Source organism: Pteronotus mesoamericanus, unplaced genomic scaffold (assembly GCF_021234165.1).
Source record: "Pteronotus mesoamericanus isolate MK-2021 breed Mesoamerican mustached bat unplaced genomic scaffold, CSHL_Meso_final contig_557, whole genome shotgun sequence".
NCBI lineage: Eukaryota > Metazoa > Chordata > Mammalia > Chiroptera > Mormoopidae > Pteronotus > Pteronotus mesoamericanus.
The window spans coordinates 992,571-1,006,888 of NW_026555200.1; the positions used below are offsets into that span (position 1 = coordinate 992,571).

The following is a 14,318-nucleotide window of genomic DNA, read 5'->3' on the forward strand; positions in this document are numbered from 1 at the left end:
ATGCACAGGGCCTGGTGCATGACCAATCCTCCTGGTGTGCTACTTCTTGTCCCCATCCTCTCGTCCACCCCTCTCTCAGTTGCAGGGTCCCTGTGCGCATTCACCTCCTCACGCCGCGGCCCGGCCATCCCCCCGATCCAGAAGGGTTCCAGGACCCAGTCTGCCTGTCCTGCGCCACCCTGCCACCGCCACACATCGCTTACTGCATTAAGCAGGAGCAGTGAGGAGCCCCCAGCGGAAAACAGGAAAGGGGCCCCCCATGCAGCATCCATACCACAGCCCCCCCACAGGGAGTGAGCACCAAGGGCCCCCAGGGAGCCATCTCAACTCAGGAGCCTGGCCCCACAGCCCCAGAGGTGGATCCGGACCGCGCCTCTGGCCTTGGCTCTGCGGCATGCACACCTTCCCGTCTGACGCCTCCTGAGTCCCGGGCGCGGCAGCCAGGCCGTGCACTGGCACAGCACCCTCAGCAATGACTTATCAAGAACCATGTGGGATTTTGAAAAAGAACACAGGTTCCCATGGGAAAATGCTCACGCCATGTAATTAGGTCACAAAGTGAGCCATGAAATAGTATGTGTAATAAAACCACAGTTCTATAAATATAGATATATATACTTGTTATACGTGCATAGCCAAGCAGCTGGACGGAAACACACAACAGTAGAATTAAAGCTTGCTCTTAGTCTATCATTTTCTGTACTTTCCGACTTTTCTACAATAAACATGCATAACCATTACTAAGGGGGAAAAAAGGAAACACATCGAAGATAATGGGAGGCGAGGCATTGGCCAACATGGGTCCCTAGTGCTCTGGAGTCGGCCCCAGACAGGTCCGCACCCTTGGGGACAGTGATAAAGAGCAGCTCACTGACTGAGCATCTGTCCCAACATCTCATTTCCTCCTCCCAAGGGCTTCATCAGGCGGGTCTATTGCTCCACTTTACAGAGAGGAAATGTAGCAGATAAGGTCCTAGGTGAGGGGCTGATACATAGGGGAGCTCAGATACAGGGCGGGTGGGGTCCCAACCAGATCTCCATGGGAGAGGGTGGAAAAACTGGTTCTGGAAGCAGACTGGGCTCTGCCTCCTCTCAGCCCTGTGACCTCAGGCTAATGACAGGTCCTCTCAGGCACCTGTTTCTGCATATGTAAAAGAGGGATTATGATAGGGCCCGCCTGTGCGAGGACTAGTGAGATAAGGCAGATAAAGCTCTTGGAACTGGATACTGCGAATAAGAAGTGCTAATTACACGCAGGCCACTACTATCTGGCTCTGGAGCCCACACACACACCCCGGCAGGGCACTAGAGAAGAGCTCAACCCTGCAGTTGAATGTCTGCCCCACCCCCAATCCGAGGGCAGGGACTGTTTGCCTGGATCACCACCACAGTGCCCACCGGTCACAGGCGCTCAGTAAGGCTGTGCATGATAAGAGGATCACAGCTGGAGGTCAAGGGCAGGGAGGACGCCAGCCAGCCAGCAGAACTATCAGGCAGCCCCCCCCGGGCAGGGAGGACGCCAGCCAGCCAGCAGGATACTGATCAAGGGCAGCCCCAGCTCTGTCCTGGGTGGGCAGCGGGGTCTGCAGAGGAAGAGCAAACAGAGACCTTGACCTCGGGCTGTCAGCCCAAGTGCAAGCCCAGCCCCCTGGACCAGGGACTGCTCCTCTCTCGGTCTGCACAATGGGCACCACAATAATTCCCTCTCCCCAGGGCTGTTGTACCAGTCTCCTCTTGCTTCTGTGACAAATTGCCACAAGCTTAGTGACTTAAACAATACAAACGTATCGTCTTATAGCAGTGGAGGTCCAAGGTCCACACTGGGTTCCACTAGACTGCAAGCAGGGCGCTGGCAGGGCTGTGCTCCCCCTGGGGCTCTGCGGGAGGACCTGGACCCTTGTCTCTTTCTGGTTCCTGGAAACAGCCTGTAACCCTTGGCTTGTGGCCCCCTCCGTCCCCTTCAAAGCCAGCAGCAGGGCATCTTTCAGTGTTTCCCGACTCTGACCCTCTGGCCTCCCTCTTATGAGAACCCCTGTGATCCCATTGGGGTGACGGGGATAATCCAGGAAAAACTCCCCATTTCAAGATCCCTAACCTAATTTCATCTGGAAAGTCCCTTTGCCACAGCAGATAACATTTCACAGGTTCCAGATATTAGAACATGGACATCTCCGGGGGAGAGGGGTGACATTACTCTGCCTACCACAATTACTAGAATAAAAACGAGACGTGTGTAGACAGGCTACGTAAACTGTAAAGTCCGTGCACGTGCAAGCTGTTAGCATTGCAGCTTCTTTGTGCCAGGCACCAGCGATAAAAGCTGAAGAAAGCAGGGTCCTCCTACTTCTCCAGGGACCCGGGGATGGATCTCACAAGATTCCTGAGCGGGTCCTCAATGTCACAAATGCACAGGGTATACCTTTTCTGAGGGAGAGACCATGTGCCCTTTATACTGGGTTCTCAAAGGGTCTGTGATCCAAAGGCCATAGCTCTGATGTGGAAATCCATTAAACCAGGGTGGAAAGGCAAAAAACAAACAACAACAAAAAAAAAACCCAAAAAATACAGCTTTTTTTTTTTTTCCCCCAATTTAGGGACTGGCAAGGGGCCATAGAAGGTCTTCCATGAGGGACTCCACTGTGGGGAGCTGATCTCCCCCAGGCCTCAGGTCCCACACAGACCCTGCAGGACAGGACACAACAGGCTATGAGTACTTGGGATTTGGGAAAATGGCAAATTTAAGGCCAAGCCCGGGGTTCCAAACAACTCCAGGCTGGGTGTTGAGCAATCTGGAGAACCTTGAGCAGGGAGTCCATGACTGAGCTCTCCAGGGAGAATTTCTGCTCCCCACGCTCCCGGCCCACAGGCCCCAGGAGCCGCAGGGCCACGGCCCGGCTGCGAGCAGGCCCTCAGCCTGTTTCCGTGCTATGCAAACGCCGCTTCCCTGAGCCCAGCCTCCTCTTGGCCTGACCCTGTCAGCACCTGATGCACCCAGGGAGGGCGGTCTCCTCGGTCCTTCCTGGGATCCAGCTGCCCAGCTGCTTCCCTCAGGGTCAAGGTCTAGGTGAGAGATGCTGGCAGCATGGTCCATCTTGTCTGGGTAACACAAGGAAGGGGCAAAACTGGTACCTCCCAGGGGCCACTGTGAGCTCTGCAGCCAGGCCAGGAGCCAAAGGCCTGACCCAACAGGAAATGCTGAGACTGCAGGGCTCCTCTGGGATGGCAGCAAACTGGGCAGGAAAAGCAAACAACTCTGCAGGGGGCCAGAGTCCACAGCCAGCACACTGAGTGAGGGGTGAGAGGTGCAGGCTGGTCCAGGAAAACACAGGAAGCCAATGATCACAGTGTGCTCGGCGCTGTTCTTCCAGCCACAGCTCCCTCCGTGAGAGCTCAGGCTGGTTATGAGAGCACTGGCCACAAAGGCCACCAGGAAAAGCCAACCCTGTGGGCTCCAAGGGACGGATGCAGGGGCCGAGCTCCAGCCCTGGCACTTACCAGCCCTAGGAGATCTTGGGTAAACTACTTCAACTCTCTAAGCCTCGGTTACTAAACTGCAAAACGGAAGTCGTCAGCAGTCCCTGTCTCCAGGGCTGCAGTGCCCAGGAGATGAGCGGCTGTGCAGGAAGCACTCAATAACCGCAGCTGACGCCGTCGGCACCAGCAGAATCGGGGACTCTGTCTGTGTGGCCTCAGGCCACTCAGCTGCTCCCTTCCTCCTGGCCTCTGTCCTGGACCCCGTCCACTGCCAGAGTCAGAACCCAGGTTCAGAGATTCCATTTCCACATCATTTGTGTTCTGTTCATTTTCACAGAGACACTGAAAGTCCCCGGTCAGAACCTCTCACCCATCCTTCTACCCATCGATACCCATCATCCATTCCACAGGGATGTCCTCAGCATTCGCCCTGTGCCTGGCACCATACTGAGCCACGAGGACAAGCACACAGCAGCAAGCTGTCCCCATGGGGCTGGCCTGCAGCTGGGGAGGCACCTCCTCACCCCTCTACCATCACAAGACCTCAGCGCAGGCTGCTTTTACTCCTCTCCCATTTCAAGAGAAGGGGTCTCTCCCGGAATTACACAGGGAGCACTGAGGCCACTGCTTGGCTCCCCAGTTGGGGTCCATGGAACATCCCAGCTGCTCAGAAACTACTTTCCCAAAAGCGAGAGAGCACCTCTTTGCAGGCAAAGCTCTTAAAAAACACACAGACAATCAGATCGTTCACAAGGAGCCAGCTGCACCCCCTACCATGAACCAAGGTCTGAGTTCCTGGGCTCAGACCTGGAGCCCCACCCAGTGCATCCCCGGAGCGGGGCGTAGCGGCCCAACACCTGGCCTCCGGTCCGAGAGGCCCGGGCCTAGCCTCCGCTCTGAATGAACACAGGCTACCTGTACATAACCTTGGCCGCCTGACTTCTCTGGGCCTCCGTTTCCCACCTGTGTCATGGGTAGTGACAGTGTCCACTTCCCAGAGACGGGAGGAGTCCGTGGGCCTGGGCGTTTAGCTCAGTGCCTGGTACACAGGAAACAGGATCATTAGTATCCCTACTATTATTTGCTGTTATTTTACCATCATCATCATTTGATAATAGATGTGTCCTACTGAGGAAAGAAAAAGGGCCACCAGTTAGCAGAGCGCTTTTAGGCTGCCTTTACCCAGCAGCAGGGCAGACAGACCCCCAGCCATCCCCGCTCCTTGGGACCGTCGGGCAGGGTAGCCCAACCCTAAAACTCACCCCACAGCCTCAGCGTAACACACCCAGCAACCCCAGCAGGTCTGTTTACCCCGTAGCAGCCTAGGTTCCTCCTCTGGGTGACCTGGCCAAGCAGGCAAAGGGCGGGGAAGTCCACGGGCCTCACGGCCAGAGACAGACCCAACACCTCTGGACTTCAGTGCTAAGCGGCCTCAACTGTCCCTGTACTCGCCCACCTGGCAGGTGTAATCCTCGTCCCTGCGCAGACTCCCCGCGGTGGGGTAGCTGCTCGGTGAGAGCCAGATCAAACCCAGGTCTGTCTGATTCCCAGGGGACAGAGCGCAACCAGCTCCTTCGAAAAACCAAACCTAAACCAGGACCCAGAAAAACAACAGCAACTACGTTCGGGGCAGGCGGCATGTGCCAGCCAGACTGAGCACTCAATAGATGTCAACTTGCACATACCTCACAGAGCCCATTTTACTAGGTAAGGAGGTGAGGCAGGGGACAGGAAGCCACTTGCCCAGGGATGCCCAGCTCGCAAGTAGCAGAGCAAGACTTGAAGCCAGCTCTGTGGCTCAGAGCCCGCGCTCCCAGGCCCTCAGAGGCCCAGCCTCCCTCACTCACTGCACACACCATGCTCCGGCCACCAGCTGGGCGGTGGGGGTTCGCACTGGTGCTGCCTCCTTCCTTCTGAGAGCCCTGACAGCAGGGAGGTCCCTGCGAGGCGGCAGCTCTGCTGGATCTGGGCGGTTACTCTCTAACTGTACCATCCAGAGCTTCCCTGGAGGCCAGGTGGGCAGCCAGGCACAGCCCCAAGGCCCCTTCCAAACCTGGGGTAGGGGCCAGGGAGGAAGTGCGGTCACCAAGCATGAGATGCCCTCCACTGGAAGATTTGTTTTCCAAATCAGGGCTTGCTTGGTGACTACCTTTAGGGAAGGTTAAAAAGAATAATCAAGGGTTTTTTTTTCCTTTTCTCTTGGGAAACAAGAAGGAGGGACTTGATCTGAATAGATTCACCTCCCTGAGGACTCACGAGCGGAAAATCACCGCCCAGGGAAAGAGCTGGAACTTAGGGGAACAAAGACCTGGAAGGGAGGAAATGAAGCTGGGAGAAGGGTGGACAGCACTGGACAAGGAGTCCAGAGGCCACCAGCATCCTAGGGTGTGATCCTGGGCAAGTCCTGCCTCTCAAGCTCCCCATGAATAAAATTAGAGGGTTGGAACGGAGCATCTTCAGACACCTGTTGTGGTCAGTGCTCCGCAGGGTCTCGCATCCCCACGACTCTGTCCTCACCCAAGCGTGATCTTTATTCATGCCTGTTGTCAGTGAGACTCCAGCCCTGGCAATCCAGGCCCAGCCCAAGGCCATCCAATCCAGTCCAAGGCAGCGGGCACACCGTCTCTGCCCCTCCCGCCCCGTCGCACTGGAGTCATCCAAACTGGACAGGAGCGGGGAGCAGAGGCACACAGGGTATGTGTAAGTGGTGCTTCCCGCAATCAGTCTCACTTATTCCTCAGGATGCTCCGAGGTGGATGGTATAATTTCCATCTTATTCATGGGGCACCTGGGACACAGAGAGGGTCACAGGCAGCCCAAAGCCACCCAGCCAGGGAGAGACTGTGAGGGGACTTGAGCCTCCAGAGCTCCAGCCCTGGTGCCTTCGGGAGAAGGCGTTCAAGGGGGCTCGGGCCGCTCCGGGGCACGTCATAGGACAAGAGGCGGTTCTGCGAGGTGACAGGCAGAGGGACTGAGCCTCTGCTTCAGAAACACTGGGTCCCCTCAAGCTGTCCTGGCCAGTGGGCTGATGAAAACAAGGCACTAGGCAGCAGCTCTGGGGACCACTGGGTCACAGCTCATTGGGGCATCCAGCACCTGCCAGACACATGATCTGGCTGCAGAGTCATCAGGTCCCCAGGACACATGGACAGAGGCAGCCAAGGGTGGGCCAGGCTGCTATGCTCCCGACCCCAAGGTTGGGAATAGGGGTCCCTGGGAGGGTGGCCTGACAGAACCAAGAGCGCCAGGCCCTGGGTGGGGGCGCACTTGCTCGATGCTCACACCCCCGCTTCAGTCACTTCCTCCCTGTGGACGCTCCTCCCACGCCTCCCCTGTTCCCACCAGAGAATGTGCGCTGACTCGTTCAGCCAAGACCCCCCTCCTGGCTTCCCTCCAGCCAGTGGACCAGTCCCCTGGGCACCCTTCTCTGTCCCACTTTGATGTGTCTGCCTCCCCCACCAGACTGTGAGTTTCTGGGCTGCTCCACTCCCAGCCCACCTGGGGGGCTATAATCCTGGGAGATCACAGCTGTCTCTGAACCCCCCAGTCCTGGAAAAGGACTGCTGACTCATTTCTGGTCCCTAATCAGGGAGGAGAAGGGGCTCCCACTTCGGCTCTTAATTACACAGGGCCTGCCCACTGCAGGCGACAAATGAGCACATACAAGGACTTGTGTGGACACAGATTTGAATCCAGGCCTGCCTTCTACTCCAGGGGCCCAGGGCCACACCTGCCCCTCTGAGACCTCCAGCGGGACAATACCTGCCTGAGAATCAGTCACCCCCCACTCTCACATGGAAGACAAAGGACGTGTCTAATGTCCCTCCCAACACTAGGATGGCTGCCCAGTCACTCACCACAGAGACTATATCCACCACTAGCGCTCCCCTCAGAAGAGGACTCCCTAAGCACCCATGTCCCCAGAGCAGGGCAGTGAGCAGCAGGTCTCCAACCCCCAAACGCACCGTGCAACCCAGAGCGGACTCGTCAAAGACCCCAGAAGGAAGGGTTAGGTCCTTGGCCTGAGGCCTGCTGCGACGCTGGGCCTCTTCCCCAACAGCATGTCCCTCTAGGAAGGGGAGGGCAGCGCACTTTACAAATAAGAAAAACCAAAGCCCAGAGGACTGTGACTTACACAAGGGCCCATAGCTGGTGCTGGGGCCAGAGCCAGACGCAGGCAATCACCCCAAATTCCCAGCTTGTAACCACTAGGCGGTCCTGCCCCAGATGGGCTCCCAGGTGGAGAAGGACAGAGCCCCTGACCACAGTCACAGGAATGGGGACGGTGTTGGCAGAACAGACGGCGATGCTTGCGGAGACAATGGGCCAGGCACTAAGCTGAGCACCAGAGAGCCGGCTAATTCTCAGCCACAACCCAGCGGGCTGAGGACTTCACTGTTTCCATTTTGCATTTGAGCAGACTTGTATTTGGAGAATTCATATGCCTCCTTCCAGCTATGCAGCTAGCAAGGGGCAGGGTCAGGGTAGGGGAGCGAGCTCTGCCTTCTGCTATTTCACAGGCTTGTGGGCAAAATAAAGAAAGAAGTAACCTGAGTTTTAGGAACTGACCTCTTCCCTCGGGCCCGGAGATCTTGAAATGCGTTCCTCCTTCGCCAAGACCTGCCATGAGCCATCTTGGCTGCCGCTCCACCCTTTCCCACACCTCCTGCCCAGTGTCTCCTCTTTCTCCAGCCACCAAGAAAATAAAAGGAAGGAAACTCACTTACTGTGTCTGGGGCGGCGCGGCCGCTGGGTCTGGGTCTGCGGAGAAGAGCGGGAGGAGAGCCCGTCAGGCCGGAGGCTGGCTGGGTGGACTCCCCGGGGTGCAGGAGACAGGGCCTGGCCGGCCTGGGTGCCTGCAGGGCCCGCCTCCCTTCCCCCAGCCACTTCACTGACACCAAGCTCCCCTACCTGTCCTGCCTGCACCGCCCCCACCCCCACCCCCACCCCCGTGGCCCACATCCCAACTCCAACCAGAACCAGTGGCCCTGCCCGCACTGGGCCTGCCCCCACCCCCAGCTCCTCAAGGACTCCCTTGTCCCCAAGCATGCAGGAAGTTCCTGCTAGTCTGGTCCCCAGCCTCTCCCAGATGACAGACTTAAGAGCCCAGAAGCTGCCATTTAACACCAGCCTTATCATGGCCTTCCCGCCCCCAGGGCCACAGGCTCTCCAGTCCTCTGGGAGGCTGCTCCTCTGGCTGGCCCGATGCCCCGGAGAAGCTGCGGGTGGTGGGGGGGCTTCCATTTACTATGTGCCAAAGCGCACCAGATGCTGCCGGAATGCTAGGAATCCTGGTTCCCAGGGGAGGCAATGGAATGCAGCTTCTTCCCAATGGCTTCTCCCTTCCTGCTTTCTGGGGACAGCAGAGGGACCAGAGGCATCACTGGGAGCCGGGCGCTTCCACCCCTACCCAGGGGCCTGGAGGCTCCCAGAGCACCTTACCAGTGACAGGGGCAGAGTCCAAATGGATCAGTGGGGCATCTGTGTCCTTCTCTGGAGCAATGCTTGGGACGCCCAGGCCAGCACTGGTGTCCTCGTCATCGTCACTGTCGTCAAAATCAAAGGCCTCTCCAGGATCGTCCTCCGCCTCTGAGGAGGGGCCTAGGCCTCCTCCAGGAAGCAGCTGATCTCCTGGAAGGTAGGAGGAGTTATTAGCTAGGCTGCAGGGTCTCGGGGTTTGGCCAAGGGGGAGATGGCTGAAAAGGGGTGAGCAGCTCTGCAGGCCAGAGCGAGAGAGCAAGGCAGTTCCCAGAGACGAGGTTAGCCCAGGCCCGATGGCCCTGCTGCGCCCCAGAGGTGTCCCGTGGCTGCGTTAGAGCTCTGAGCAGGGCAGTAAACACAGAGGAGGAGGGAGCACGCCTCCATGGTGCACATGTGCACATCTGTACTTGAACGTGTATCTTTCATATTCTTGTTTTCTATTTTCCTATTTTGTAGGCAGGGGGCTTTTTAAATGCATTTGCACATGGGCATAGAAGGACACGTGTGTGCGTTTCTGTGTGTGCATATATGACTGTGTGTTTTGCATGTGTGCAAATGAGCATGCACAGGCTCATTCTGCACGTTACACTTCATTCAGCGTGCACGGCGGCATCATGCACAGCTGCCTGGAAGCATTTGGAGCCTGAAGGTACCAGCTCCCAGGTGCCAGGGTGCAGACTGGCTGGGGTAGGGCTAGGGGGGCATGCGCCCAGCATGGAGTTCTGCCCGGTGCGGCCTTGTACCTGCTCCCCCGTCCTCGGAGACCCCTTTCATGGCCATGTCCTCCTGCTGTCCCTCAAAGCTCAATTCAGGCAGAGACACTCCCAGCTCCTGCCCTCAGCCACTGCCCTAACTAAATGAGGTCCTGTCTCCCTTCTCTGTCTTAAACCCTTATTGTCTTCATCTGTGAACATGTAAGGGTGTGCTTTGTGCCCGTTTAGGGGACAGGTCCCGGCCTGGCCCCGGGTCGGAGCCCAGCAGCTTCGTAAACAAGTGAAGGAATAGAGTCTCCATATTCTGAAGCATAACAAGCCCTTGCTTTTCTACCCGTTTAACTCCGCTGAGGTCCCCAGTCTTCTTCCCTAGAATCTGGAGCAGGACAGAACCTCAAACACCCTCTAAGCCCAACTCCCTACCTCATGCAAACATGCTCCCACACCGAAGGGCAGTGTAGTCTGGTTTTCAAAGTCCTCGAGGCTGCCCACCCATCCTCGGGCTGCCCTGGGTGGTCCTGCTGCAGCTCGGGCCATGCGACTGAGAGCGTGAGCTTTGGGCTCAGCCCCTCCTGCCTGGGCCCCCTTCCAGCCGCGTGGTTCTGAGCAAGCCGCTCCGCCTCTCTGAACCTTGATTTCCTCCACTGTGAGGCGGAGGATAAAAGCAGCGCCTACCCCATGTGGCCGATGTGCACGTGCACTGAGAGGCAGGTCGGTTTCCCAGCCTCGCCACTGTCAACGTGGAGGCTGCGTGATCTCTGTCGAGGGGACGCTGCAGGGTGTGTAGTAGCACTCCCGACCTCTGCCCACGAGAAGCCAGCAGCGCCCTCCAGCTCCGACAAGCAAAAATGTCTCCAGATATTGGCAAGTGTCACCTGAGGGACAAAACTGCCCCTACTTGAGAACCGCCGGGTAGACAGAAGGCAAGGCGTAGCGCCCGGTATTTGTGTTACCTAATATCACCTGGTGGTGTAACAAGTGCCCCTCCTGGCCTGACATCCTTGAGGACGGGCCTTTCTGGTCCAGGTGTGCTCACAGGTGGATGATGAGTGAATGGCAGGGAGGCGGACGGAGCAGAGAGACGGGCAGCGGGGCCGCCAGACAGGCAGATGGACACGTCAGATTCCAGCAGTCCCTCTGACCAGAAAAACCCAGTCCCTGCCCACAGAGACCTGGGGGCCTCCAGAGCGGGACATTTGAGGCGCAAATGTATCAAATTCAAGAAGCCCCTTCCTCCGCTGCTTGGCCGCAGCAGAAACCCAGAGCTCACCCTCCCTTCCCGACTTCCTCTGTGGGGTGATGACCAGGCGGAGGTCATTGAGGTGGGAACCCAGCCCCTCCTGGGAGCTCTGGGGCCCCCACAGATCAACACGGGCAGGCGGACTCCTCTGGGCAGCTCTGTGCCTGACGCTGAGTGTCTCCCCCAGGTGTGGAGGAACGGGCACCGTGGAGAGCCTGCAATGTACCCCATGGGGCTCCCCGTGGAAGCCGCACAGCCACCCCACAACGGGGCCACAGAGCTTTCCAGAGATCAAGTGATACATGCCCACTGTCGCACAGTTAGTAAGTGGGGAGCGGCAGTCCAATCCGGCTCTGGTTTCGCTCACGTCCCATAGTCCTTCCATAAGCCCTGCTGCCTCCTCCTGCAAGTCGCCCTTGGCCACCTGGCCCCGCGGGGATGCATTTCCCATGGGAAGTGCAGGGGCTGAGTGGGAAGCCAGGCGAGTGGTTTTCAAGTGACCGTTCCCCACCCTCTGGTGGGTCATAAAATCAATTAGCAGATTCCCAGGCAGCACTTTTTGTTTATGAACTGCTTATCTGAGGTATTTTTAAATATTATAATAGTCATAAAATCACATTTAGTATTACTTTTGACATTGTTTTTACTCTTCTGTTTCAGCTAATATAGAAAACCTTCAGTTTCATGCAATGTGTGCATGCATCCCTATTCGTCTGTGCATATGTGTGACACGTGTTTGTGTGTGCATGTATGCGCTGGCATGTGTGTGTGTGTGTAGAACCTTCTACCACTCTCCCTCCTCTCCACTCCAGCCACTCTGGTCTCCTTGCTGCACCGTGAATGCGCCACCCGTGTGCTGCTACTGCTGCCTCCGGACCTTTGTCCTTCCAGCCCCAGGGTCCAGGACGCTCTGCCCCCACCTTCAGGCCTGTGCTATACATGAGCTCCCAGCGAGGCTGCCCTGCCCATAACTGCCCACAGAGGCACCCGGGCTCCCTATGCGCCTTGCCCACTTTATTCTTCTCTACAGCCTATATGAGTGCATGACATTCTCTAAGTTTCATTTATTTCACTGTCTGTTCCCCTCTGAGAAAATAGTTTCTTGAAGGCAGGTATTGTTGTCTCTTCCGCTTATTGTTGTATCCCCAGCATCTGGTAGGCACATAAAAAGTATTTGCTGAATACACACACACACACACACACACACACACACACACACACACACACACCTGTTGTCACATCTGTGAGTTATGGTTTTAAAAGTTTAAAAAACATCAAAACAAATGACCCCAAAGTCCCTGCCCACCACTTCTGGGCTGCCAGATACAGGCCCTTCCTGGCCAGGGGTGGCTTCGGTGCTCTAGGTCCCTGTCCACCAGACCTGCCAGGCAGGCAATGGCGGGGAGGGCTTCCCTCTACACCCAGCCAGTATCACTCCAGTGACAGCAGTTTCACAGTCAGACCACACCTGGCACGGACTCTGGCTCTCCCATCTACTGGCCGTGTGAGTGCCAAGTTCGTTTACCCTCCAAGCTGCAGTTTCCTGATCTGTAAAATGAGGATAATGATAGTGACTGCCTCGCAGTATTGTTGGGAGGGTGGAATGAACTAACACTCATAAAGCACCTGGTGCCAGGTACGTGCTCACTAAATGTTGGCTCTTCTTATGATGATTCCATTTATCATCACTGTCATTGCAGCAGCAGCATCACCGCCACCACCACGATTATGACCATTGCCCTGAATCATAGCCCAGTCCCTGACCCTGGGTGAGACGGGCAGGCCTACCCCACTCACAGGCCAGGCCTAGACCGTGTCCAGGGACTCAGGTCAGTTCTGCACCTTCTCTCGGCTGGCGGCCTCAGTTAGCCCGCCCATCAACACAGTCGTGCCTGCATCCAACAAACTGTTCCCAGCAGCCTCTGGTCAGGAGGTTCACATAGAAGTAAGACGTGACCCCCAACGTAAGGAGCTCACTGCAGGTAGGGGCAGGCAGATACGGCAAGAGAAAAAGATAAAACCCCAGAGGCTGATAGAGAGAAGGGGGCTCATGCCAGCCGGGGCCCCGGGCACAAGGCTGCCCTGCACAGAGCCTTGAAGGATGAGCAAAGGCCAGGCAGGACCAGGCGGGGAGAGGTGCTCCAGGCTGGGGCTGCAGCAGGTACAGAGAAGAAACCTGGAGGCTCCCAGGGAACCTGAACAGGTGAGCAAGAATGAAGGTGCTAAAAGATGACTGAAGAGGTATTTCTGGGAATCTGAATTTTTATTTGGTAAGACAATTGGGAGCTCTCAAAGAGTAAGAGAATGGTCAAGAGCCTGGCTCAACCAGATGATACTGGCCAGCAAGAGCAGACAGAGCTGGAGCAAGAGATGTCCATCAAGTGTTTCTTGCGTAGAACTAAGAGGATTTAATCATAAAATGAGTTTGTTTTCACTTTCCATGTCTAGCCCCTGGGTAGGTAAGAGAAAGGATGCAAGGTGACCATGGCAGCAGGGGCCAAAGTGGGGGCATCCTGGGACCCAAAGTCACGGTCATGAACCAGGAGATACCCTTGTCCCCAGTGCTGCTCCCAGGCTCCTGAGACGCAGGCGATCAGATATCACTCCTTATCAGAAGGAAAAATCAGGAGGCCGGTTCCTGAGCAACTGAGAGCTAAACTGAGCCCCTCCCACCCGCCTGGACAGATGGGACAGCTGGAGCCAGCCACACGTACCCTTGGTGTTCCTGGACACGCCCCACTGTCGGGACGGCCAACCCCAGGGAGCACAGGAGGCCGGGACCCAGGAAGCCACCCCTGTCGTAGAGAAAGCAGATCCACTCTGCTGGCCCCCATCCTTTGAAAGGGAGCCCGGCTCAGTGCACAGCACACATAGCCCACGTAGCGTCCTGCCCACATCCCGCAGCGATAACAGCTTCCATTCATTGAGCGATTGATTACCACATGCCAGAGCCTTACCTGAGTTTCAGCCTTGCAACAACATAAGGGAGGGTGTCATTATTACCCCCATGTTAATAGGTGATGAAACGGAGCCAGAGAGACACCCAGTTATTCGAGTGGCAGTGGCAGGGTCAGGCTGACGAAAAAGCCCGCTCTCGTTACCACTCTGCTATCTGCCTCCCCCAAAAGGGGCAATAGGACAGGAAGCCAGGCCCAATGGGGGAAGCAGCCCATGTCCAGCCCCTCCAGGGTATGGCCTGGGTTCTACCCACAGCGTCTGAAGCCCTACCACCTGGGTTGCCAGATAAAATACAGGATGTCAAAATGAATTTCAGATGAACAACAAATAATTTTTTTTAACCTAAGCATTTTTGTTTGTTTGGGGGAAGGGGGTCCTGTTTGTTTGTTGCCAACTCTGGAAGCCCTACCACTGCCAGGGGCCCTGACCTTAGCACTTTCGCAAATGCCCCT

At 56.6% G+C, this 14,318-nt stretch overlaps 1 protein-coding gene across 1 annotated transcript in view; it reads right to left on the bottom strand.

The window, feature by feature from the left end:
• The window catches only part of ARHGEF10L (Rho guanine nucleotide exchange factor 10 like), a 140,735-nt gene that overhangs the window by 90,254 nt on the left and 36,163 nt on the right, over positions 1–14,318 (bottom strand). Inside the window, exons 3-4 of the mRNA XM_054579670.1 lie at positions 8,917–9,105; positions 8,202–8,235 (exon numbers count right to left, since the gene is read on the bottom strand). Coding sequence (XP_054435645.1) covers positions 8,202–8,235; positions 8,917–9,105 — 223 coding nt within the window. The remainder of the gene's footprint in view (positions 1–8,201; positions 8,236–8,916; positions 9,106–14,318) is intronic.